Below are 27,870 nucleotides of genomic sequence, written 5' to 3' on the forward strand. Positions count from 1 at the left end.
CCGGCCGGCAATTCTATAGCCCATCGAAGTTCAAAAGAGATGATAGGGAGAGCTTGCCTAGCTCGCCGGGGTTGGAGGAAGAGAGAGAGGAGAGAGGAGGAGGAGGCCTACCTGGCGCGGATCGACCTCCACCGTCGTCGTCGCCGCCGCCGTATCCAGCGGATCCGCCATGGCCGGCGCGGGCGTGGTCGCGGGGGAGGCGTTGGGGCGCGGGCGAGGGAGAGGAGTGCGTCGGTTGCCGGTGAAAGAGAGAGAGCACGAGCGAGCAAGAGAGTACGGGTGGGGAAAGGATAAGGTGCATCGGGGGCTCGGGGTGTGCGGGCGTTGGGACTGCAGGCGCACGCCCGAAATTAGTATTCCCGATTATGTTTTTAGACCATTCATTCCTAAACTGCCAGTACTAAGTGAATTCATCCTTAGGTCGAAGTCCATTCTTATCTTGGCAAATCACATGGTTTTGTTTACTTTGTGGCTAGGATCAATGCTGTTGATGACTTTTCTTTTCTATAGAAAAATAGTAGTGCAGTGATACTCTTGGTCCTTGTCAACGATGAAGGGAAGCGGGGCTGGCAGCCTGGCTCCCATAGTACGCCTCCTTAATTAGATTTCCATAATCTAATTAGTTAATAATATGTTCTTTGTATTTTGATTTCTTGTCCTCCTTCCATATTTAATCCCTTGTATCTCATGTAAATAAGAATTAAGTCTTCCTATTATTTTCTCGATCTCTTTTTTGTAATTTTATTGTTGTCTACCAAACATCTGGTTCATCCTCATAGTACACCCTATGACTAGCTAGTTATTATAATTAGTGGTTTCCTTGTTAGCTCCCTTCCAATTAATCTTTATTGGCATCTACTTGTTTGAGCTTTTGTCTGGCTTTTGCCAGCTAAAACCAAAAGCTGAAAGCTTGCTTATGATGAAATGAACTAAAAGCTTGATGCACCAAGAAGCTAAGCATTTATTAAAAATAATAATAGCAAAAGGCCACCAAACATAAGCCAGAAGGGAGAAAGCCAGCTTTTGAGAAAAAAAAAACTCAAAAGAAACATGGCATCCCCCCCCCCCCCCCCCCCCCACACACACACACACACCAAAAAAAAAGAAAAAAATGCCATCAGACTTCTTATTATCTTCATTGTCTCCTTTGTTTCTATTATTACCGTGGGTCTTTTCCAGACCTAAGATTAGATTGATCCCGTGAAGGTTAGAGACCCAATGCTAATTAATTGTGTTCTCTTTTCCCCTATTATACTTAGTTTTTTAAGTTTTTCAAATTACTTCTGTATCGTAACACAAACGTTTATTTTGTTGTTATGTATACTCTCGCTATGTATGTATTTCATCACGCGTGATCGTTGCCGGTTTGAACGGCGCTCTTATGTCCAAAGCCTACCTCGGGCACTGTTCCTTGTACTATGTCCTTCGCCTATTTCCGAGTTCCCGACCATTCTTAGCCAGTAAGAGCATCTTCAAGAGTTCCCTAAACATTCTCCTAATCCTTGTTTTTTAGAAAGATGGGAAAAAAACTCTCTCCAACAACTCCTAATCTTTTAGAACTTAGGAAATTCCTCCTCCTTCCGCGTAACTTTACGCGGACGAAGCCACGCTCGGAAACGCCGTTCGAGTAGTCGTCCAGGTCGTACTCGAGGAACTCCCGGCTCGGCACCCGGTGGCCCGACGAGCCCATGGTCACCGCGAAGACGAAGACGGCGAGGCAGGCCAGCGCCACGACGACGACAAACATGGCCACGAGGTTGGCGAGGAGGAGCCACGGCAGGCGCCAGAAGGCGGCCACGAAGCCCGCGAGGCCGACCGCGAGGACAGCCACGCCGAGGGCAATCACTGGCCACTGGAGGATCTGGACGCAGGCGTTGTCGGCCTGCGTCGACAGCCAGATGCCGGCGGCGATCACGGGGATTGACAGCAGCGCGGGCACGACGTTGATGGCGGCGACGCCCATGTAGTTGAGCGCCATGGCTTAGCTACCGCTCCTAGTCCTAGCAGCTCAGAATGAAATACGACAATACATACATACATACATACTACAAAGTGTGGCCGGCCGGCCAGCCTCCTTTGCGGACGGTACCAACACATACATACAGGGCCTATACATGCCCGTTGCCGTGTGGTAACACTTGTTCACCACGCCATTAATCGATCAAGTAGAACGTGCCAATCAAGCTTCACAGCAACATACTGTTGGAAACCAGAATCCTCATCCAAGTCCATCAAATCAAAATGCACACCTGGGACTGGGCGGCGGCAGCGGCGGCGTGCCGCAATGGAAGAGTAGGAGCGAAGGGAAGAAGAGCAGCAGCAGGCGGCGGTGGCATGGATATGCGCGGCGACGAAGAGGTTTGCGTGGAAAAAAAGAAGACTATAGAAAAAAAAAAGTCAAATGGGATCTGTATTTGATTTTTTAGAAGTCAAATATTAGGAACTATTGGATATGAACTTCTTTTTTTCTCCTAAAATCTTTTTAGAAGTTGATAAACATAGACTTTTTAGGAGAAATATTTAGAGAATTCTTGGAGATGCTCTAACACTCTACAGTCGTACGCCTTACAAAACGTCAACACGTACACTGACAACACTCGCAGCTGAGATCCGAGGACCCCGTTTGCTTTGTGTGGACGTAAGGTCAGATGGCAAGGCATCGATCGGTGGAACCAATCGCCCCCGTTGAGGACAGGGCGAAAGGGCTGCACCATGAACTGTCACCACTCGATGCTAGTTATGAAATCCGCACCATCGGCTCTGGCTTATTCTCTTGCCACGTGTCCCGCGCAGCTCCCATCGGCCGTCGGGCAGGCAGCCCTAGCCCCGGCCCCGCCCCCGCCGCGGCGATCCCGGCCATCCCCGGCAGCCGTAGGCCGTGGCTCGGCGGGAGGGCCGGCCCCGGGACCGCACGGGCCCGTCGCAGCTCGCTGGCCGGCCAGCCGTCGCCGTCGTGGCCGTCCCCGTCCAGATCGACGTCGGCGTCCGTAGTCCGCACCCTGCGTGCGTGCTCTGCTCTGCTGAGCTGCCTGCGCGCGTGGCCCGGTGGCCATGAACCGCCCACGGCAAGGCTGGGCCCACCTGCTGGTGCGGCCGAGCACCCCGCTGCCCACACAGCCCTCCATCATCGTCGCTGGCGACCACGCGGACCGAATCGTCCTGAATCGGCCCGTCCCCTGCTCTGCTCAACGCTCGTGGAAGAGGAAAAGAGACTAGAAGCTTTTCCAAGGTTCTCCATGCAAAATCTCCTGACTCATACATATTATTAACAGTTGTTGACAATACATCAGAGCACGATGAGAATAAGGAAAAGTACAGGGACCTAGGTGCAAAGTATGTCCTGTTAGGTTTACCTTTCTTTTTATTCTTTAAATCGTCTAAAATTGATAAATGTGCAGTAATTCGTAGAAAAATCCAAAAATGACAAAACGAATTTTGTTCAGCCCCGTAGATCCATGCTGTAAACACAAAAAATCACATATTGTAGTACAATTTTTTTGCTGTAGATACTTGCCTATGCTTTTTTAGTGTAAAATTGATATTTGTAGTTATCTTGCTTCAATTATTATGAAAATTGTATGGTAGCCTATTCATGTGATGCTTGACCTGTGGTAAAAATTTAGCTCCATTCGTGCATATCTCACTGAGTTACTGATTTACCTATATTTATGCTTGCTAAATAGTTTACAATCAATTTAAGTATGTAAAAAATGAAAAAGATGCTTCCACTACCTTTGCATGATGTTGTTATGTCATATGAACACTTCATATGGCCATGTGTTCATAATCTACACACATTTAACTGATATATCACATTTCATAGACTACAATATTTGCTTTCTCAGGAAAAAAAAAGACCAGATAAAGATCCATAACATGTTCTCTATGAAAATATAACAAAAACTATATCGTACCTAAATCTTCACAAGACACAAAAGGCTTCTGATAAAAATTAAAAAGTATTCACTCAATCAGAGAACAATTTTCCTTTATCTTCGGAAAAATACAAATGCTGCACTTCTACCAAGAGACAATAAGCACAACAAAGAAAAACTTAGTTTACAATTGCCAGAATCTAATCGATACAATGCAACTCGTACTACTATGACCCATAATGTCGGGTTCATAAATCCGGGGTCCCCAATGGACCCGCTTCCCAGCAAAAACTCGGCACAGCAGACGGCGTAGCAACAACGCGCGCCTCCCGGGCCGGCCCGAATACCTAATGACAGGCCGAGAGAACGATCTGGTCCCCGACCAGAAGGCCTAGCCAAGGAGGGGACATAGTCCGACTCTGACCTCCTTTTGAGACCGGGGATACGCCGGACCTCTGCTTGCAGCTCTTCCCCGACCGACACGGTCGGGGCCGACTGGAAACGACCGACCGGGGACGCCTGCTCGGTGAGGGCCCGGGGATCAGGCGGAGCAGATATGGTAAGACGCTCAAGTCAAACCGCAGTACCGAGGACCGTACCTGATGAGGACATCACTCCTTCGGATGTACCCGCTGATCCTCCAACCGTCATGCAAGGTCCAATGACCCGAGCTCGAATGCGTCAACTCAATTTAGAGGTAAGCTCGTTCTTAAGCGATCCTTTTTATACTTTTGAGAATAGACTACTACCTAATGATGTTATCTTGCTTAGGAACATTGAAGAGGGCCATGAGGGACTTAGAGGAAGAGGTGGAGGCATTGATGATCAGCAAGGACGTTCAACAGAAACCGGAGGCCCGGTTCAACATAATTTTGAGTCTGCCTCGGCCTCCAGGACCAGTCTGCTTTAAACTGATCACCCAGGATGCATCCGGACTCCGTTTTCGACGATCCACGTATGGTTGGAAAGATAATTTGATAAGGAAGCCAATCCAAGTGGTCTCACGTCAAAAGGCGTTCATAATCAACAAGAATCGTCAAAACAAGTCAGCATCCAGAATCTGCCAGGGTGCTGCGACACCGTCTTTTGGTCCGTTGGACCGTGTATCGTGTTTGGGCCCATTAGGGGCGTGTCCAGGGTAGGCGATGACCCTAAGACCTTTATAATCATTGCCACCGCCGTCATTAGGTTTTGAGGTTTTGCTTAGATTAATATGTCAAGAACAGTTTCACCGTTCATTGGTTTGTGAAACCCCAACTTCGTGAGATTAATCATTCATCTGCAATTTAGTTGCTTTCTTTCTTGTTCTTGCTTGTGTTCTTCGTTGCGTAGGCAGGGATTAGCCTTCTTGGTGAGGTCAACCGGGATCCGTGTCTCGGATGATAACCAGAGGAGTTGTGATACTAAGATTACAGGGTTCGATCTTTCGATCTAAAGTCGGATCGGTGTGTCATTCTCCACCACAACGATAGTTACCTCTACCTGACGGAAGATCGGGATCCCTGTTCTCATTAAGTGGTAATCAGAGCTAAGGTATACCGTCAGGTTCACATTTATCCCCTAGTTTTGAGTGTTTCGCATTCGTCCCATAGTCCAATGCCATGTTTTTTTCCTGTCCTAGAACCTTCCGCGCCATAGCCTTTGCATATTTCGGTTTCAGAGTCCGTCGTGTTGAGTTTGTGTCCTGGTCGAGATCTTGTTGCTGGTTAGGTCGTGTTAGAGTCCAGTTCATGTGTTTTCCCCCATCGTTTCCATCAAATCCTTGCTGTCATGACCAATTTTGCGCATATTGTTCATGTTTTGTCCTCTAATTCGGAGCCAATTTTTAAAACTGGTCTAGTTTTCGCATACGAACTCGGATTTTGACGTTCCATATATCAAAATCGATCTGAATTTTTTGGATCCGTGTCTCGGTTGATAACCAGAGGAGTTGTGGTGCTAAGATTGTAGAATTTGATCTTTTGATCTGAAGCCGGATAGGTGTGTCATTCTCCGCCACAACGATAGTTACCTCTACCTGATGAAAGATTAGAATCCCCGTTCCCATTAGTACCCTGCGCACCTACAGGATGGTGCCAACAGGCCATGCCAGAAAGGCACTATGCAACCTTTGAGATGTGTCAGAACCCAAACAGTATTATAGGCGCCGATATTTACCAAACCAGGCGAACACGGTAGAGCCTGCCATATGCATCTGAACATAAATAGTATTGTGGGCGTCGACGACCATCTTGTACCCGATAGTATGGGCAACAAGACTAGGTAGCACACGTATATATTCTCTCTCTGACTTGTAAGAGCTCATCCCCTTCGACTATAAAAGGGGATGAGCTCTCTCATAAAAAAGGATCTGGCCATTCTGGCTCTCTGTCTCTCCTAAAAAAAGAGAAGCTAGACGATTAGAGCACTTGACCTGAAAACTCGAATAGCTCAATAGCTCTAGAACTCTAAAGTTACACAGAGCATGCGCTCCGATACTTAGCGCACGATAGAGCCCCCGTCACTCTCGACCCTTTGGTTCAGAGTCCAATCGGGTCATTAACACCCCCTTCTTATTCCTACTCGTTTGTAATCCTACAGCAAACTTCGAGCACCTGGGCTCAGGAATAAAGTCTTCGACCGATTGAAACTGAACGTAGGGCACGTTGCCTGAACCGGTATAAATCCAATGTCACTAAGTGCTAGTTCACATCCGATCACAACGCACGGCAAAATTACAAATATTTACTTGTTGATCACTTTTCGCACCGACACATAAATTCACCCTTATAAAGTAGCATTGCTAGGATACATAATGAACATATACTAGTCTAACAAAACATGATTGATCCACCGGCACACAACCCAATATGAGCGCAACACTTGAATTACAATCAATTTTGCTGCAATTCATGGTATCCATCATTTTTAGAAGGTCGGAATCACATCGATTAACCTTTTTTTAGTATCTATTTAAAACATTCTGCAAAAATAATTGTTACTACAAAGTTACTCGTTTTTTAATATAAAAACTGGCATTATCATACATAGTAACTCATACTCATTGTTTCAAAGACGTAACGGGCGCCGCGACAAATGAACTGGCCAGGTCCAGTATGGCGCGGCAAGCCTATGTTTCTGGTGTAATCATGGATCCGTACCGGTCAAACTATATTAAATTTAACCAATTTTATAATAAATAATATTAACATTTATATCTCTAAATAAATCTATTATAAATATATATTCTATAGCTAATCTAATAATACTAATTTTGTATCCTGAATGTTAGTATATTTTTATATAATTTTAGTTAAAGTTTAAAATATTTAATTTCTCAAAAAAAAGAGATTTTTTTTGGACGAAGGGAGTAGACCCGTCCTCCACTAGTAAGAAGACAGAGATAGCGTGCCTTGCGAGCAACAAAGCGTCAGAAACCTGCCCGAGTGGGCAGAGACGTTTCCGGGGGAAAAAAGCTCGGTGGCCTTTCGGGCGTCCTCAGCGTTTCGGATCTCGCGGCCGGGTTGAGTGGATAGTCACCCCCGCCCACCATCACACGCGCACCATCGCGTCGTCCCGATCGTTTCGTCCGGTTAGCTTTCATCCAAAAGCCAGCAGATAATGCAGCTGCCGAGCTATTATTGCGTGACACATCACAAGAACGGCGAAAATTGCGCACGGTCGTGTCGATTTCGACCGCAAAATGACTTTCGTGCGGTGAGGCGGTGACTATTCTTTACTGGCTTGCCTCGTCATGGATCTTTTTCCTTGCTTCACGTCTGTCAGAGTCAGGTAATCCGTCATATCGAGAGCAGTTTCGTCCTGTTACCACCTCTGGGCAAATTACTCACAGTTGCTGTAGACAGCCTAGGATAGAAACATGCCGTCGCGTTGTCTTGACACACTGAGTCTCAGCCGATTAGATTGGACGAGTAACTAAAGTCGTTCACTAGGAACCCAGCTAAACAGAGCTGTAGCAGTCGTACGTATACGAGAGACAGACTCTCGGCGCGTGGGAATTTTGAAATCTGGTTACTGTAGCACTTTCGTTTTTATTTGGCAATTAGTGTTCAATCTTGGACTAATTAGACTCAAAACGTTCGTCTCGCAATTTCCCACCAAACTGTATAATTAGTTTTTTTCGTCTACATTTAATGTTCCATGCACGTATCACAAGATTCGATGTGATAGGTACTATAACACTTTTTGAAAAGTTATTTTGGAACTAAACTAAGCCTCGATTAATAAAGCACATATTAATGGCAACTCCCAGGCTCGAGACGTCACATATTGCTGAAAACACAGCTCAGCTCAAGCCTTACGTTAGCGATACTACTGTTATCTTGTGCTCACTCTATGTTCCTAAAGAAATTTGTTTTGAGATTGTCTTAAGCTAAATATTCTAAACTTATAAATTCTTTTAGATTAAGTTTAAAAATATAAAAGTGATGTAAGTAGATTCATCTTAAAATATAGTTTTATAAAAATATATATTGACTATATTCTACAAATATTTTATAGCAAAAAGTAGTGATCAAAGTTGTTTTTGAGACCATGTCAATGTCCAAAACGACTTTCTTTAGGACATGGAGGGAGTACACATCCTCAACAGTTTTTCTATATTTTTCTGCTCTTCGACATTTTTTCTATATCTTGTTTATATTCTATAGAGTCATTCTTGTTTTCTATCTTTGGCTAGCGAAAAATCCGAAATAGAAGATTACTATATTTGAATAAGGATTAAGTCTAATTTGGGCCTCTCAACTATTGTGTTGGTCTATTTTTAACTCTCAACTATAAAATCGTTTAATACTGGTACCCCAACTGTCAAAACCGTTCACTTTTAGCACCTGGCGGGGGCAATGCTACTTTGACCAACGTTGAGCGGTTTTGATCACGCCTCCCTCTCCACGCTGCACAGCGTGACAAACCGATGTTGAGGCCTCTGTTCTTCCCTACCAGTTGCTCGAAACCCAGAAGTGCCTGAATGAAGGTTGTAGTTCTAAGTGCAAGCTTGGGGCCAGTAACTTGAACGGGCCAGAGTGCCACAGTGAAATCTAAGAAACACGCACGCCAAAAATCGTGCAACACTCTGTTTTGGCCGGTGTCCACGGTCACCGTGTCCGGTCATCGAGGGCCGAGCGCCTGCTCGCCCTGCACCGTGCTGCCTCGCCGCGCTGTCATAGCAGTTCGCCTGGCCGACCCGCTGTCGCGCCCGTGCCATGGCTGAACCGCTCTAGCCTCGCCCTGCAGTCGCCGCTTCTCCGGCCCGTGGCGAGCATGAAGTTGAGCGCTATCCAATGGAGCACGTCCTCTGGGAACGCCCTGCCATTGTCGTTGCGCTTCTTCATGAACCTGGAGAGCAGGTCGTCCAACGGCATCGCCTTGCACGCCGCGATGGCCTCTGTCATGTATTGGTCCACGATCATGAGGCTCTCGTGGAGGTTTCGCTCGCTGCCGATCTGGATGAGGTCCTCCTCTCTGACGCTGGCGCCCTCGTTGAGCCCCGACGAGTGTTCGCGCAGCTCGTGCAGGATCTCGTTCATCTGGAAGACCGCCGACAACGTCTCCACCAGCACCATCGCCCGGATGCTCCCCGACTCGATCCCAGCAGCTTTCTCGACTCTCTGGAACACCCCGTTCCAAATCCTCGCTTCCCTGCAGGAGACGACGAGCGAGCGTCCAGTAAGTCACGTCACTGTTGCGCACATGTACATGTGTGGTGCACCGTGCACGCACCACCGAGGCACGTGTTCATATGGGCCGGGCGTGCGGCACGTACTGCCACGCACGTACCTGGAGTGCTCCATCTTGGGCAGGTAAAAGAATGGGCCGAAGCCGGCGCCTTGGCCGGCGTGGAAGGCAACTTGGTTGTGGAAGAAGTAGAGGCCGAAGTCGACGAGGCAGCCGATGGCTGGCTCGCCGTCAATGAGGATGTGCGCCTCGGGGAGGTGCCAGCCTCGGGGGCAGACGAAGAGCTTGGCAGTTCGGTCGTTGAGCTTGTACTCCCGCCCGTGCGCCGCGTCGCAGAAGCTGATGGTGCCAGCCACGGCGTCCCGCAGGTTGACCTGCCCGTGCATTAGTGTCGGGTACCTTAGAACGGGGTACCCCAAGCAAACATCAAATGGGTCGCTAAAGTCCCATCTAAAAAATAAAGTTAGAAGGTAAGCCATGGGCCCCACATCTGCCACGACCGAGCCCACTGGGTCCTCCTCCTCCTCGCCTCGAGCCTCGAGCAGGAGGTCTCGACATCCTGACGCAAACTCCGCCTCGCGCGAGGCTCTCCAGGGAAGGCCTCGGCAGGGAACGCCGTCTCCGCCTCGCCCGAGGCTCTCCGCGGAAGGCCTCGGCAGGGGGTGCATTCTCCGTATCGCGCGAGGCGTCTCACGCGAGGCCTCGGCAAGGAGCCCGATCTCCGTCTCGCGCGAGGCCTCGTTCTCCGTGTCGCTCGAGGCCGGGTCGTCCGCAGCCCGTCACCCCCCGCCTCGACCAACCCTCCAGACAGCGCGTCATGTCTCATTAATGCTTCAACCACTCCCGTAATCTCAGCCAGATGATGGCTCAATGCCACAGAATGGCCGACGGGACCCGAGGTCGCATCAGCGCCATACCGGCCAGGACAGGGCACGACGGGGATTACCGGCCACTGTGTCCTAACGCTGTGTCCATGATCAGCGCCATACCGACTGGGACAGGGTACGGCGGGGATTACCGGCCACTGTGTCCTAACGCTGTGTCCATGATCAGTCGCCCACTCGAGGCCTCGGCACTGTACTCTAAGGTCTCGGCTATCTTGGGGTTCGTGCCTGCCGAGACCCCTCCACCGCATTGCAGCCTCGGCACCGACCAAGTCTCGGCCTCGCGCACAGTCCATGCATAGTGGCTTGCATGTTCACCACCGCACCCACTCCGAGGCATTCCCGGGGCTCCCACGACGCACAAGATCTGATGGGACGACCACGCCGCCCCAGTGCTCCAAGGACAGACCACTCCGATGACCACGCCGCCACAGGAATAGGCTACAGGGCCCGGACACGCCGTCTCTGTTCACATGACATTATACAGTTAGCTCATGTACCGTCCTTGTCCTCCCTTTAGGCTATAAAAGGAGAGGACTTGGGCCGTTTTAGGGAAGAGGACACCTGGTAACACACACGCACACATCCCGGCCACCTGAGAGCAACGTCTCAGACGGCCCACACGACACCTTGCCGAGACCTGGGACCAGCTCCCTCTCTCCCCTAGCTTGTAACCCCCTACTATGAGCACTCCGGTGCAAGGAATACAAGATCGACCTCTCAGACTAGACGTAGGGCCTCGATTGCCTGAACCAGTATAAACCTTGTGTCTCTTTGCATCACCATCCGGAATTGGGAGCACGCAGAACAAATTCACTAGTTGGTTGAGGACCCCCCGGTCTGAAACACTGACAGTTGGCGCATCAGGTAGGGGTGTCTGTGTGTCAATTTCATCATCCCAGCAGGTTCCGGATGGCAGACCCCGTACTACCATTGCGTCTCGGCACTGTGGTTTGGTTCGGGAGCCTAGAGTTCATGTCTCTAGGGCATAAGTATGACATGGTACTCCTCACCCCTCGAGCCCCACCGTCCGACGATGAAGTTATGCACCGGCAGCCCAGGCGTAGGTGGCGCCCGGGCGGCCGCTCTCGCCACGCTCGCCAAGCACGACACGAACAAGGCCACCCCGACACTACGCGAATCTAGGGGTGGCACGCCACCCCCCGCCGATATCCTACGACCAGCTATTGGCACAGGGTCCCTGGCTGGGGACCTGTCTAGCCTGAGCTTGGACAAAGGAAAGTCGCCTGGGGCACGCGGCGATGCCTAGTCGTCAAGCTCCGCTCCACCACTCCCTGAAGAACCGACCCCACCGGGGCAGAATCTAGCGACGGCACCATCCCCATACCCCTTTGGGTTGAGAAATGCCACCGCCTCTTACGCCTACGCTTACACTGCCGCTCACGAGCATCCCTTCGGAACGCCGCCAGCGCTTCGCTCTCGACCTGAGCACCCACGCCGACTCCTCGGATGAGGACGAGGCATGGCCCAGAGTGGATTTCTCTGGACTCCATGACCCTAGGGCTTTGCGCCAGTTCTTGGCCGCAAGCGACTACTGCTTCGGCTACTCCGACTCCGACGACGAAGGCACCTACGACCCCACTCACGAGTGTTTTCACGTCGGGCTCGGGATGCCGAGGGTAGGCGAAGGAGGACGAGGCGGCAGGTAGCCATTCCCCGCTTCGCCCAGGTACGGGCGCCGCCACACCTCCACGCGCCGCCCTGCTAGCCGCACTGAAATGAGAACTTCGCTCTTGCGCGACCTCAGCGCCCAGACCTAGAACAGCTCCGTGAGCTCTAGGCCAAGGTCGAACAAGACCAACTCCTTCTACAGCAGCTTCAAGACTCTCTCGAACAGGAACAGCGAGGTCGCGGCGAAGGCGGGGGAGCCCGATGGAGGGCCCGCGATGTGTATCACCGCATCCATGACGACGAAGGGAGTGAGCAGCCCCCAGTCTTCAATCATGCTAGCCAGAACGTCGCAGCTACGGCAATGCTGGTCCACGCAATGCCCGAGCCTTCTACCACGGAGGGGCAGCGGGTCCGCGGTGAGCTCCGGGATCTCCTAGAGACCGCCGCGGTTCAGCAGGCTGAGAGTTCCGCCTCCCGACGACACGAGGGCGCCTCGAACCTGCCCACGGCACCGCCTCAGTAGGACAGGGAAGCCCCAGCTCATCCCGAGCCCGACCGAGCGTCGATAGCCCACAGGGCCCCCGTGCTTCTGGACCGCCTCGGCAATCGACGCGAGGTACAGGGAGACCATGAGGTGGTCAGCAGGCGATGACGCCACGACAATGAGGGGCCCGCTCGGGGCTACCACCCACACCGAGGCGGTTGCTACGACAGCGGGGAGGACCGCAGTCCTTCCCCTAAACCGCCAGGCCCTCGGGTCTTCAGCAGGGCCATCCGCGCTGCTCTTTTCCCCGCCCGGTTTCGGCAACCAGCCAATCTCACGAAGTACAGCGGCAAAACCAACCCTGAACTCTGGCTTGCCGATTACCGCCTGGCCTGCCAGCTAGGTGGCGTGGACGATGACCTGCTCATCATCCGCAACCTCCCCTTGCTCTTGTTAGACTCAGCGCGAGCCTGGCTCGAGCACCTTCCTCCCTCGCAAATCCACGACTGGCGCGACTTGGTTAGGGTCTTCGTCGGGAACTTCTAGGGCACATACGTGCACCCTAGGAACTCCTGGGATCTTAAGAGCTGTCGCCAGAAGCTGGACGAGTCTCTCCGAGACTTCATCCAGCGCTTCTCCAAACAGTGCACCGAGTTGCCCAGTGTCGGCGACTCAGAGATCGTCTAGGCTTTCCTCTCCGACACCACTTGTCGGGACTTGGTTTGAGAGTTAGGTCGAAACGTGCCGCGCTCTGCTGCCGCGCTCCTCGACATCGCCACCAGCTTCACCTCGGGTGAAGAAGCTATTGGAGCCATCTTCCCCGACACCGACACCAGGTGTAAGCGGAGGGACGAGGCCCCCGAGGCCTCAGCCTCCCACCTCCCCAAGAGAAAGAAAAAGGGGCGCCTGGGGAAGCAGGTCTTGGAAGCTGATCTGGTCGCAGCCGCGGAACGCAAGAACCCTCGAGGCTTCAAAGGCCCTAGGCCCTTCGACGACATGCTCAAGAAACCCTGCCCTTACCACCAGGGCCCGGTCAAGCATGCTCTCGAGGATTGCACTATGCTGCGGTGTTACTACGCCAGGCTCGGGCTCCCCGACGACGACGCCAAGCAGAAGGGCGTCGGTGACCGGGACGAGGACAAGGACGACAGGTTCCCCGAGGTACGCAATGCCGTCATGATCTTCGGTGGGCCCTTGGCATGCCTCACGGCGTGGCAGCGCAAGAGGGAATGCTGAGAAGTCTTCTCGGTCAAGGTGGCCACCCCCTAGTACCTCGACTGGTCCTGAGAGGCGATCACCTTTGATCGAGATGACCACCCTGACCATGTTCCGAATCCCAGGCAGTACCCACTGGTTGTCGACCCGATCATCGGCAACACCCGACTCTCCAAGGTGTTGATGGACGGAGGCAGCGGCCTCAACATCCTCTATGCCAACACCCTGGAGCTCTTGGAGATCGACCGGTCGAGGCTCCGAGGCGACGTCGCACCCTTCCACGGCATCGTGCCAGGGAAGCGCACGCGACCCCTCGGGCGCATCGACCTTCCTGTCTGCTTCGGCACCCCCTCCAACTACCGCAAGGAAGTCCTCACCTTCGAGGTAGTCGGGTTCAGGGGAGCCTACCACGCCATTCTGGGGCGGCCGTGCTACGCCAGGTTCATGGCAGTGTCCCAACTATACCTACCTCATGCTCAAGATGCCAGGCCCTAGCGGTGTCATCATGATTGAGTCCACGTACGAACATGCATACGACTGCGACGTTGAATGCATCGAGTACGCCAAGGCTCTTGCGGAGGCCGAGACCCTCATCGCCCACCTCGACCAACTCAGTGGCGGGGTGCCTAACTCCAAGCGTCGCACGGGGGCGTTCGAGCCCACGGAAACCATCAAACTCATCCCGGTCGACCCCGCCTGCCCCGACGACCGAGCGCTGAGGATCAGCGCCACCCTCAACATCAAATAGGAAGCTGTGCTCGTCGACTTTCTCCGTGCGAACGCCGACATATTCGCATGGAGTCCCTCGAACATGCCGAGCATACCAAGGGAGGTCGCCGAGCACGCCCTAGACATCCGGGCCAGATCTAGACTCACGAGGCAATGCCTGCGCCGCTTCGACGAGGAAAAGCGTAGGGCCATCGGTGAGGAGACACAGAAACTCTTAGCGGCCAGGTTCATCAAGGAAGTGTCCCATCCAGAGTGGTTGGCTAACCCCATGTTAGTCAAGAAGAAAAATGGGAAATGGAGGATGTGTGTAGACTACACCGGTTTGAACAAAGCCTATCCAAAGGTCCCCTTCCCATTACCTCGAATCGATCAAATCGTTGATTCCACCGCAGGGTGCGAGACCATGTCCTTCCTTGATGCGTACTCAGGTTACCATCAAATCAAGATGAAAGAGTCCGACCAGCTCGTGACTTCTTTCATCACACCATTCAGGCATGTACTGCTACGTGACGATGCCCTTCGGCCTCAGAAACGCAGGTGCCACGTACCAGCGGTGCATGACCCAGGTCTTTGGCGACAACATTGGGCGGACCGTCGAGGCCTACGTAGACGACATCGTGGTCAAGACCAGAAAGGCCGAGGGTCTCGTCGATGACTTGAGGATAACCTTCAAATGCCTTAGAGAGAAGGGCATCAAGCTCAATCCCGAGAAGTGTGTGTTTGGGGTCCCCCGAGGCATGCTCTTGGGATTCATAGTCTCAGAACGCGGCATTGAAGCCAACCCAGAGAAGGTCTCGGCCATAACCGGCATGGGACCAATCAGAGACCTCAAGGGAGTACAGAGGGTCATGGGATGCCTTGCGGCCCTGAGCCGCTTCATCTCGCGCCTCGACAAAAAAGGTTTGCCTCTGTACCGACTCTTGAGAAAATCCGAGCGTTTTTCTTGGACTCCTGAGGCCGAAGAAGCCCTCGACGGACTCAAAGCACTGCTCACGAATCCTCCCGTCCTGATACCCCTGGCCATAGATGAGACCCTCTTACTCTACGTCGCCGCAACGACCCAAGTGGTCAGCGCTGCCGTAGTGGTGGAGAGGCAGGAAGAGGGGCATAATCTGCCCACCCAACGACATGTTTATTTCATCAGTGAGGTGCTCTCCGAGACCAAAGCATGCTACCCCCACATCCAGAAGCTGGTCTACGCCGTGGTCCTGGCCCGGCGCAAACTACGTCACTACTTCGAGTCGCACCCAGTGACTGTGGTGTCATCTTTCCCCCTGGGCGAGATAGTTCATAACCGGGAGGCCTCAGGCAGGATAGCCAAGTGGGCTGTCGAGCTTATGGGGGAAACCTTGACCTTTGCACCTCGAAAGGCGATCAAGTCTTAGGTCTTAGCCGATTTCGTGGCTGAATGGACAGATACCCAACTGCCACCTACTCAAATTCAGACGGGGTGCTGGACCCTGTACTTCGACGGATCCCTGATGAAGACCGGGGTAGGCGCAGGTCTGCTCTTCATTTCGCCCCTTGGAGTACACATGCGCTACATGGTGCGGCTCCATTTTGCCGCCTCCAACAACGTGGCCGAATACGAGGCCCTCATCAACGGCTTACAAGTCGCCATCGAACTTGGGGCGCGGTGCCTCGACGTTCGAGGTGACTCGCGGCTCATCATAGATCAAGTGATGAAGGAGTCAAACTGCCTCGACCCCAAAATGGAGGCCTACTGCAAGTTGGTACGATGCCTAGAAGACAAGTTTGACGGCCTCGAACTAAATCACATCGCGCGGAAATACAACGAGGCCGCCGACGAGCTAGCAAAGATGGCCTCGGCACGGGCCCCGGTCCCCCCGAACGTCTTCGCCAGAGACCTCCACAAATCTTCCATTGGCTATACCTCGGCAATAGAGGAGGGCCCACCCGTGGAACCCACGGCAAAGCTCGACGCCCCCTCTGCTGCCGAGACCACCTCGACCGAGCCCGAGGTCATGGAAGTCAACGTCGAACCTCCGCAGACTGATCAGGATGCAGATTGGTGAGTCCCGTTCCTCGATTGGCTTGATCGGGGGGAGCTTCCTGACGACAGAACCGAAGTGCGATGGCTTGCGCGCCGAGCCAAGACCTATGCCCTCTACAATGACGAATTGTACAGGTGAAGTCCCTCAGGTGTCCTCCAATGGTGTATCAGTGCCGAGGCGGGCCAAGCCCTGCTTCGGGACTTACACGCAGGCGCCTGCGGACACCATGCGGCGCCCCGGACGCTCATAGGGAACGCTTTCCGCCAAGGGTTCTACTGGCCGACGGCAGTCGCCGACGCTATGAAGCTAGTACGCTCCTACGAAGGATGCCAGTACTATGCCCGGCAGACACATCTCCCGGCCCTAGCCCTGCAAACCATCCCCATCACGTGGTCGTTCGCCGTATGGGGGCTCGACATGGTCGGGCCTCTGCAGAAGGCCCTCGGGGGCTTCACCCATCTATTAGTATCAATCGACAAGTTCTCCAAATGGATCGAGGCTCGTCCGATCAATCGAATCAAATCCGAGCAGGCGGTGCTGTTCTTCACTGACATTATCCACAGGTTTGGGGTCCCCAACACCATCATCACCGACAACGGGACACAGTTCACCGGCAAAAAGTTTCTGACGTTTTGTGACGACCACCACATCTGTGTGGCCTGGTCGGCCGTAGGACACCTAAGGACCAACGGCCAAGTAGAGCGTGCCAACGGCATGATCCTACAAGGCCTCAAGCCAAGGATTCACAACCGGTTGAAAAAGTTTGGCAAGAAATGGCTCGCCAAACTCCTGTCGGTCATCTGGAGACTGAGGAACACTCCAAGCCGAGCCACGGGATTCACACCTTTCTTCCTAGTCTATGGGGCCGAGGCCATCCTCCCCACCAACTTGGAATATGGTTCCCCGAGGCTGCAAGCCTATAACGAACAAAGTAACCGCACCACCCGAGAGGACACCCTTGATCAACTAGAGGAAGCCCGAGACGTCGCGCTACTACACTCGGCCAAATACCAGCAGAGCATGCGGCGCTATCAGGCCCGACGCATCCGAGGCCGAGACTTGAAGATAGGCGACCTGGTGTTGCGGCTAGCACAGAGCAACAAGGGTCACCACAAGCTGACCCCGCCATGGGAAGGACCGTACATCATCACCCAAGTGCTGATGCCTAGGACCTACAAGCTGGCCAACGAGAAGGGCGAAGTCTTCACCAATGCCTAGAACATTGAACAGCTACGTCGCTTTTATCCCTAAATTTCTAAGCATTGTATATGTTGTTTCTTGAAATACAATTAAAAAGCGTTCTTTAATTGGTCTAACTTTTCGAGAAACCCCCCGAGCCCATCGTAGGCCTCAGCAATACAGTAACATGGCAAGGGAGACTCGGTTCTGCCTCGGTAGAACCGAGCCTCCCTCGGGGGCTAGATAGGGGACCCCCCTAGGTGTCCCCAAGATCCCACGCACCATTCTTCAATTGTTTTTCGCAAAAATTCCTACGTCAAGTCCCTAGCAGGCTCTTACGAATCAGTTGTAAAAACTCCTCGGACCAAGGTCTGTTTCCTAAGCAAGAGGCCGGTAGAGTCACGAGATGGCCTACGCCTCTGGGCTACGGCACTCCCTCGCTACCTCTCGCTCAAGGGATGGCTTAGGCCCTAAGGGGGTGTTTTGCAAACGAAATCTGATCAGGAGCAATAGAGGGCAGAGGCTCAGAAACATAAGAAAAACAACTAAGAAACACAAGTACTTCAAAAATAAAGGCCTCGACGGCCACAAGCGTTACGATACAAAAAATAACCCCTATTCTATTTTTACATAGCCCCCGGGGCCCAGATCAAGGCTCAGGGCCTTCAGCATCGGCAGATGGTTGGGGAGGAACCACTTCCTCTTCGAAGAGCGTCGCCAGCGCCGTGCCAGGGCCTTCCGCCGCCTCCATCAGCTTCGCAACCGCCGTGTCGGCCTCCTCGTCATCATCAGGCAGAACATAGCCATCACTGATGGCCGGGAGGTTGATGCCAAGGTAGTGAGAGGAGATGACGGCCAACGCCCGCTTGACACCCGTGTCCAGTGCCCCTTGGAGCCGCTCGCGCATCTGGCTGCTCAGCGCAATCAAGCGGCTCCCAAGGGAGCTGCCTGACTGAACCCCCTCGACCTCCAACGCCTCGCAGGCAGAAAGGGCAGCACGTTTCAGCGCCTCGTGCTCCCCGATCTCGGTCTCGAGCACCGTCTGCACCGCGCTAGAAGCCTCGGCGGCCCGAATGATCTCCGCCTCTAACTCTGCACCACGGAAAATGGAATGAGGTCGAGCGAGAGAAAGAACAACCCAAGTTAGGGACGGAAGCCCACGGAACTCACCCTTGGCCTTCTGCTCCCAGCATCGGGTCTCGGCTTGACAGGCCTCGGCCTTCTCCTTCAACCGCTGGGCCTCGACCCTAGAGGCCTCGGCCGCCCTGGAAGCTTCACTTCCCAGCTCTGCGTCATACAAGGAATTCAGGGAGCGAACATAAGGAAAAGGAAACAAAGCAAGGGGACTGGAACTCACCCTCGACCGCCCCCTTCAAAACCATAGCCTCGATTTGCGAGGCCTCAACCGCAGCAAGGGCCTCGTTCAGAGCGCCTTTTGTCAGCCAGTGCGCACTCTCCTCTGCCCCCAGCTGCTCGACGAGGGCCTTGCCCGAGGCCATCGCCTCTTTGGCCTGGGACCTGAAGGCATCCCGATCGCTGACCGCGCGGGTAAGCTCCTCCTCCAGCTCCTTGACCCGTGCCGCCAAAGGGGCGAGCTGCGTCTGGGCCGTGGCCGCCTTAACCTTCGTGTCGGCACAGCGAAGGCGGAGGTCCTCCACCTTCGCGCTTCGCGCCGACTGAAGCTTGTTAGCGTCAACAAGAAGGCCCTTCTGCCGCTGAAGCTGGTCCCAGATGCCCCTCTCTCGCCGAAGAAAGACCGACTTCTCGAGGGACCGGGTCTCGAGCTCCTGAGGAAACAGAACAGAGGTCATCGATTGCGACAAAACCGAGAAAAGAACGACGTCACGCGAGAAAAGAAAACGTGAACCTAGGCGAGGGTGAATAGAGGCTCCCCCTCAGGGTCGCCCCGGCTCCGCCACAGTACCCCTGGGTGGTCCCACCCGCAAGGCTCGGGTCGCGCCCGCACGAGGGCCAAACTTCCCTCGTCATCGGCTGTTCCACGGCACCGGCGTCCTCGGCGTCGACCAGCTCCCGCGCCCGGGAGGTATCGTCGGAAGAGATCGGATAGACCTCCACCTCCCGGGCACTCTCTCGTAATAACGGCGGCCCCTGAGCCAAGGGCGCCACCGAGGCCTCTGCCGCCTTCATCTCTGCCTCCTGGACGGATGGCCCCGTCGCCATTACGACGGCCTTGGTGATCTCGGGGGCTCCAGCCTCCGCCATTGTGGCCTCGGAGGACGTAGAAACACCGGCCACGGCCACTGCGGTCTCGGCGGCCTTGGGCGCCCTGTCCTCTGTCGCCTCAGCCTTGGAGACCCTGGGGGCCTCGGCAACCAAGGGCACGCCGGCCCCATCCAACTCGTGAGCCTCGCCCCCATGGGATGGGAGCGGTCCCTCTCTCGTTGGTGTAGGGGCCGCCTCGATAGCCCCTCCTTAGGCGGCTGGTTCTTTCAGGTCGACCCTCGCCGACGCCGCGCCACGGTGGATGGCGGCTTGTGCCTCCACCACCCAGTAGGCAGAGGAGCCAGGGCTCGCCTTAAGCGCCTTAAGGGGCACCAAGGGAAGGTCGTCCGTAGGCCGCTTCCGACTAAGGAAAATTAACCTACAGAGTCAGCGCAAGACCAAAAAAGCGAACGGAAGGCACTATGACCCTACCAAGAATACACTTGCCTTGAACGGGGCGGCAACCGCTTCGCCACGGCAAACCTCATCCGCAGTGGCGGAGGCAGCGGCAGAGGCGTCGCCTCCGTATCCATCGGCGCCGGTCGGTCTTCAGCGGACCCCGGTGCCCCTTTGGTCCTCTGTAGGGGCGGTGGCGTCGCCCCCACCGCCACCTGCTCCACCACGGCCGCCGAGCCTACCGGGCTAACGGCACGTTTGCCTAACGCCCGCGCCTCGGGCGTGTCGGCCTCGGCCCCGGAGCGGGCAACCGCCGGCCTCGGGTCCGCTTCTCCTCCCCTTCCTGGGGGTGTCGGGCTGCTTGCCGACACCCCGGGCGCCACCTCCACAACGTCAGGAAGGTGGTCCAGGGGACCTCGCCCTCCCTCGCCCTTGTCGTTCCCGTCTGAGGCCTCCGTCGACAACGACGTCGACGGGATTCCTCCAACGGGAGACCATCCTTCTGTTGTTGATGGCGGCGCTTATCCAGCTCCTCGCGCGCGAGGATGTGCTTCGTGCGCTTCGCCGCCTTGGCGTCCTTTCGCCTCTTCTGCGCATCGGCGTGAGCACGGTTGATCGCCCGCTGCCATGCGTCCTCGGGAACAGGCGGTGGAGAGGAGCGCACGTCCCTCATCCCCTGAAGGAACGACAAACGAGCATGAGGGAACAAGGGGTAAGGGGAGACTGAGGAGGTTCAGAGGCTACAGCGGCACACGACTTACCAGCAAAAGGAACCCCCGCGACGGCCGCATCGCGATAGGGGTCAAGTTGCCGCCCCTCAGCTTCGCCTCTACCGTCTCCCCCACTCGATGAAGAATTTCCTCGTCGGAAAGGGCGGAGGAGGACATCCGGGTGCCCTCAATGGGCTCACCCGGCTTCATCTCGAACAGCCGCCGCCGCCGAGCCATCAGCGGCAGCACCCTCCGGCGGTGGAAGGTGGCCACGACCATAGCCACGGTGAGGCCATGGCCTCGAAGCCTCGCCAGCCCCTCCAGGAGCGGCTCCAGCTTGGGCTGGTCGACCTTCGGGACACCCCACTTCCATTTCTCCAGGCAACTCCCCACAATCCGCCCGGTGTAGGGGGGAAGCCCTCCGTCATCGTTGCGGAGGTAAAACCAACTCGTGTACCACAAGCGGTTGGAGGACGCGAGTTGGGCCGGGATGTAGAGGTGCAGGCGGTCCTGACGCACTTGGAGAGTGCAGCCTCCGGCCCTCGCCGCCTTCCTCTTACCCGACGTGCCCGTCAGCTTGGTAGTATGCCCCGCCCGGAACAGATGGAGCCACAACTCCTAATGGGGAGCGATCCCTAAATACCCCTCGCAGACGGCAACAAAGATAGCCGCCTGAGCGATGGAGTTGGGATTAAAATTGTGGAGCTCCACGCCGTAGTAGTGCAGGAGCGCCCGCATGAACCGGTCTGCCGGGACGCCGAGGCCGCGCTCGTGGAAGGAGACAAAGCTCACGACATAGCCATCGCGAGGCCTCAGCTCTGGCTCACTGTACAGAGCAATCCACTCTGGCCTAGTGGGGTCTGTCACTGGGCGGAGGAGTCCACCGTCGACAAGCGACTGGAGCATCTCCTCAGTGACATCCGACGGATCCCAGGGGTCCACCTCGACAACAACGATGTCGCCAGCCATGGATGCGATGGAGGAATCGAGGGTGACCGTGAGTTTTTTCTCTCCCTCCCACGCTCTTGCTTTTTTCTCGCTGTCTCCCTAGGCTCGCTCTTCTCTCCTCTTCTTCCCGGCACCCGCTGCGCTAGCGACGGCACGACGAAGACGGTGCTAATGTGGGCAAGGTAAGATGAGGAGGGGCGAGACTCCTCGAGTATTTATGCAGGGAGGAGACGAAACGAATGGGCGACAAAATCGGGGAGGTTTTCCCCGTCCGGCGCTGTTAACCACGAGCCGATTTCGTCGGCCCACGCGCCCACGTCTCCTGCATTAAATACGAGGACGGTTACGTCCCATCCACCACGTCACGCTCGGCCACTATGGCAGCAGGTGTCGTTTCGACTCCCCATGAAACCGCCTCAAAAGGCGCGCCGCCCGTGCCGAGCCAATAGGGAAGATATTCCCTGCGGCCTATTCCTTTCGTATGAAGGAACCGGGCTCTAAACCTATTACGATCCAGGGGTTTGAAGGCTGGGCCCCAAAGGGTTTCGACAGCCAGCCCAGGATAACAGAGTCAGGACGACCGCGGGCGAGCCCATACGGGGCCGAGGCCCAAGCAAGCGAAACGCTTGGGACGCCCAAAGTTGTGTCCGAGACCGGAGGAAAGTCTCCGAATGGGATCCCACCGTAGGGAGGCACCGAGCCACTGAGGCCCAGCGAACGGCCTCAGCACCCACTAGAGACATCCTCTGGTACTCTTGGAGTGTGTCTCTAGACCGCTAGCCGTCCCCTAGCGAATGGGGTACGGGCCTCCACTCGGACTACCCGATAACAGCTCACCGGAAGTGCCACCGCTCGTGCCCATCGAGGGTAGCGAGGCACATTCCAGCCCTCCTTCCGAGCGAAAAGGAAGTGCGAGGGTCGCACAAAAAGTCAGGGGAACCCCCGACGGCCTTCTCGTTTTATGCAGAGGCTAGGGGGCTCTTCCTACAACCTTGCCGAGACCCAGCGACTCCAGCTCGCACTCAAAGGGTCTCGGCAAAACAAACCCTCCTTCCGAGCGAAAAGGAAGCGTGAGGGTCGTACAAAAAGACAGGGGAGTTCCTGATGGCCCTCTCACCCTGTGCAGAGGCTAGGGGGCTCTTCCTGCAAATACGCCGAGACCCCACAACTCGGGCTCACGCCCAAAAGGGGCCTCGGCAAACAAACCCTCATGCGTGAGGGGCATATAAAAAGTCAGGGGAACTCCTGACGGCCCTCTCGCTCCGCGCAGAGGCTAGGGGCTCTTCCTGCAACCTTGCCGAGACCAGAATAGGCTCAGCAAACAAACCCTCTGTCCGAACGAAAAGGATATGTGAGGGGCGGATGAAACAGTCAGGAGACCCCCGACCGCCCTCTTGCTCTAGGCGGAGGCTCGGGGGCTCCTCTTGCACCCGAAGACCAAGACAAACGGTCCAAAGCCACGCTAGAGGTTTCATTACAAAACACGATAAAGGGCACTGAGCCCGTTACGGTCCAGGGGTTCGAAGGCTGGGCCTCCAAGAGGTTTCGACAGCCGCCCCAGGGCAACAGAGTCAGGGATGACTTCGGGGCAAGCCTACGAATGGCCCAGGCCTGAGCAAACAGTCGCTCGGGGCGTCCTAAGTCGTGTCTGAGACCGGTAGGGAAGTATCCGAATGGGATCCCACCGTAGGGAGGCACCGAGACACCGAGGCCCAGCGAACGGCCTTGGCACCCACTAGAGAAACCCTCTGGTACTCTTGGAGTGCATCTCTGGACCGCTAGCCGTCCCCTAGCGAATGGGGCTCGGGCCTCCACTCGGACTACCCGATAACAGCTCACCGGAAGTGTCCACGCTCGCGCCCATCGAGGGTAGCCTGGCACATTCCACCCCTCCTTCCGAGCGAAAGGAAGCGTGAGGGTCATACCCAAAGTCAGGGGGCCCCTGACGAACCTCTCGCTTTGTGCGGAGGCTAGAGGGCTTTTTCCTGCAGCCTCGCCAAGACCCCCGCAACCCGAACTTGCGCGTATGGGCTCGGCAAATGAAATAAGAACTACTCGCTCAAACGCGAAAATGGAGAAAGCCCCTGGAGGAGTAACTTCACTCCTCCAGGGGCTCGGGGGCTACACCCGGCGGGTGCGCTCGCGCGCACCCACCGGAACCTCAAAAAACAAACCCCAATTCCTATGGAGCAGGTATAAACCCAGCCTCGGCAAACCCTCAGGGAGAGTGCACGCACTCCCCCCGAGGCTCGGGGGCTACTATCGGGTACCTTAGAACGGGGTACCCCAAGCAAACATCAAATGGGTCGCTAAAGTCCCATCTAAAAAATAAAGCTAGAAGGTAAGCCATGGGCCCCACATCCGCCACGACCGAGCCCACTGGGTCCTCCTCCTCCTCGCCTCGAGCCTCGAGCAGGAGGTCTTGGCATCCTGACGCAAACTCCACCTCGCGCGAGGCTCTCCAGGGAAGGCCTCGGCAGGGAACGCCGTCTCCGCCTCGCCCGAGGCTCTCCGCGGAAGGCCTCGGCAGGGGGTGCATTCTCCGTATCGCGCGAGGCGTCTCGCGTGAGGCCTCGGCAAGGAGCCCGATCTCCGTCTCGCGCGAGGCCTCGTTCTCCGTGTCGCTCAAGGCCGGGTCGTCCGCAGCCCGTCACCCCCCGCCTCGACCAACCCTCTAGACAGCGCGTCATGTCTCATTAATGCTTCAACCACTCCCGCAATCTCAGCCGGATGATGGCTCAACGCCACAGAATGGCCGATAGGACCCGAGGTTGCATCAGCGCCATACCGGCCGGGACAGGGCACGGTGGGGATTACCAGCCACTGTGTCCTAACGCTGTGTCCACGATCAGTGCCATACCGACTGGGACAGGGTACGGCGGGGATTACCGGCCACTGTGTCCTAACGCTGTGTCCACGATCAGCCGCCCACTCGAGGCCTCGGCACTGTACTCCAAGGTCTCGGCTATCTTGGGGTTTGTGCCTGCCGAGACCCCTCCACCGCATTGCAGCCTCGGCACCGACCAAGTCTCGGCCTCGCACACAGTCCGTCCATAGTGGCTTGCACGTTCACCACCGCACCCACTCCGAGGCATTCCCGGGGCTCCCACGACGCACAGGATCTGATGGGACGACCACGCCGCCCCAGTGCTCCAAGGACGGACCACTCCGATGACCACGCCGCCACAGGAACAGGCTACAGGGCCCGGACACGCCGCCTCTGTTCACATGACATCATACCGTTAGCTCATGTACCGTCCTTGTCCTCCCTTCAGGCTATAAAAGGAGAGGACTTGGGCCGTTTTAGGGAAGAGGACACCTGGTAACACACACGCACACATCCCGGCCACCTGAGAGCAACGTCTCAGACGGCCCACACGACACCTTGCCGAGACCTGGGACCAGCTCCCTCTCTCCCCTAGCTTGTAACCCCCTACTACGAGCACTCCGGTGCAAGGAATACAAGATCGACCTCTCAGACTGGACGTAGGGCCTCGATTGCCTGAACCAGTATAAACCTTGTGTCTCTTTGCATCACCATCCGGAATTGGGAGCACGCAGAACAAATTCACTAGTTGGTTAAGGACCCCCCGGTCCGAAACACCGACAATTAGGTTCTCCCACGATCGGCGATAGTGCATGCTCAAAGTCAGCCTGCCACGTTTTTTTCTCGTCGTCTCAGCTCAGAACGGTCGACACATCACATGTGCTTCATCCATCCATCCATTCACTCGTATGTATGCAGGCCAGAGCCAAGTTCGCACACGTGTGTATGCTTACCATGAAGACCTTGGCGCCGGAGTTGAGCACGTTGATAACCATCTTCCACGGCTCGGCGGGGCCCGTGATCTCCACGGTGCGGTCGGCCACGGCCGGCGGCACGGGCGCGCACGTCCAGTCCCCGTCGCGCACGAGCCTCGTGGCCGGGTCGAACCGCGGCAGCTCGCCGGCGTCGTACCGCTGCTAGGCCTCCCACCGCTGCTCCATGGCGTAGCGTACGACGCCACAGAACTCGCGCTGCAGGCCGACCATGAAGGCCAGCGCGTCGCGGGTGAGGATGGACGCGAACTCCCGGTCGTACCGGCCCTGACGACGCCGCGGGGCACGAGGGCGCCAGCGTCAAAGAGGAGGACCTCATCCGGCCGCGGCGAGGCAGCACGGTGCAGGGCGAGTAGGCGCTCGGCCCTCGACGACCGGACGCGGTGACCGCGGACACCGGCCGAAACAGAGTGTTCCACGATTTTTGGCGTGCGTGTTTCTTAGATTTCACTGTGGCACTCTGGCCCGTTCAAGTTACTAGCCCCAAGCTTGCACTTAGAACTACAACCTTTATTCAGGCACTTCTGGGTTTCGAGCAACTGACAGGGAAGAACAGAGGCCTCAACATCGGTTTGTCAGGCTGTGCAGCGTGGAGACGGAGGCGTGGTCAAAACCGCTCAACGTCGGTCAAAACAGGCTTGCCCCCGCCCAGGTGCTAAAAGTGAACGGTTTTGACAGTTGGGGTACCGGTACTAGACGGTTTTGTAGTTGATGGTTAAAATTAGACCAACGCAATTGTTGAAAGGCCAAAATTGGACTTAATCCTTTCAAGCTAAATAAAAAATTATTGAGGGATATTTTTTAATCAAAATCTTGATTCCTAGAAATTATGAAGAATATAAAGAGTCCCTTAAAGTTTCTCTAAGAGCGCGTTTGACCTGTGCCTGAGTGCACCGAACCCCAGCAGAGGCAGCACCAATGCTGCGGCGGCCATTTTGCTCGCCAAGCTGCTTTTTTGGCGAGGTGTGGTGCCGGAAATGAACTACGGCTATGTGGTCACGCCGCGGCATGCCGCAAGCGCGGCACCCAACCAAACAGCCACCGAAACCGTGGCATGGAGTGTGTGCGAGGTGTGGCCGTGAACCAAATGCACACTTAAAAATTACCAATTTATCTGCCAGCTTTTCCTCCTATGTAACCAACATCTCATACCTGCACCGGTCTACGGTCGTCAGCTCAGACTTCAGAGCACGCCGTCTCGTTGAGGCTGTAACCAGATGCAGTAGCTCTTTCGGGTGACCGGATCAGATCAGAACCAGAATCAAAGCTGTTGCGTGGATACTTGGATGGAGACAACACCAAAGTTGCAACAAAAGCGAGTGTCCATAACTTGGCAACCTCGGGAGAGTATCGGATCCGATGACCAGTCGACCACAACGTAGAAAACGACGGGGCGCATGCAAAGCATCTAGATGATCCATTCGGCAGCACCTCACAGTCACAGGGATCGACAGCTGAGACGAGATATGCGCTTGTTTTGCTGACGAGGAGCATCGGTCCTGCAGCCATCCGGTTCCGAGAGGGCGTCTCTTGCAATCTCCAAATACAAATAGCAGGACGGCTGAAAGAGAGACGAAATGCCTGACAAACCACCGTTGTCAAGCCGGGCTCTTTGTTTTTCGTTTCGGTGTCATGCATGGTCATGGCATGGCTGGCAGTGCCCCGCGACGGTGTGGGAGCGGGCTCCGCTCTGCCGTGCCGCTACGTACGCGCAGGCGCATGTGACGGTGACGGCGGCTGCGTGCATGGGGCGCGCGGCCGTTGCAGCCGGCCATGTCCCGCCGCCGCGCCACCAACCACCACCGCCTCCACTACGCGTCCACGCCTCAGTCGACGAAGGCCTCGCGGATCGCGGACTGAACGTGAACCCATCGGCTCGAAGCCCATGCCATGCATATCACGGGCAAATGGGCCCTTCGTCCTTTATAATGGAGCTTGGGACACCCACCGGCACCGGCCACCGCCATCACGTGGTGTGCGGGATCACATTAAATCCGATGCTGTGACTGGGAAAAAACTGTGCGGCTGCCTGCTTCAGTTCAGTCTGTCATTCCTTGTCTGACTCTGCCCGTGTTCCCTAATCCCTAC

General features: G+C 55.4%; 1 protein-coding gene and 1 pseudogene across 1 annotated transcript; both read right to left on the minus strand.

The window, feature by feature from the left end:
- Nucleotides 1–1,277: 1,277 nt before the first annotated feature.
- LOC136492215 (protein TORNADO 2-like) lies at nucleotides 1,278–1,978 on the minus strand. Its single transcript, XM_066488309.1, has 2 exons — nucleotides 1,595–1,978; nucleotides 1,278–1,283 (listed from the first exon to the last, which is right to left on the minus strand). The coding sequence occupies exons 1-2, from the start codon at nucleotides 1,976–1,978 to the stop codon at nucleotides 1,278–1,280; spliced, it is 390 nt and encodes a 129-aa protein (XP_066344406.1).
- A 7,056-nt stretch (nucleotides 1,979–9,034) lies between these two features.
- LOC136492216 (malate synthase, glyoxysomal-like) lies at nucleotides 9,035–26,792 on the minus strand (annotated as a pseudogene).
- Between the last annotated feature and the right edge of the window lie 1,078 nt (nucleotides 26,793–27,870).

Source organism: Miscanthus floridulus, chromosome 11 (assembly GCF_019320115.1).
Source record: "Miscanthus floridulus cultivar M001 chromosome 11, ASM1932011v1, whole genome shotgun sequence".
In the NCBI taxonomy this organism is placed as follows: Eukaryota; Viridiplantae; Streptophyta; class Magnoliopsida; order Poales; family Poaceae; genus Miscanthus; species Miscanthus floridulus.

Excerpts from the sequence above, each read along its gene's own strand:
- LOC136492215 (XM_066488309.1), bottom strand. The coding sequence starts at position 1,978 with ATGGCGCTCAACTACATGGGCGTCGCCGCCATCAACGTCGTGCCCGCG.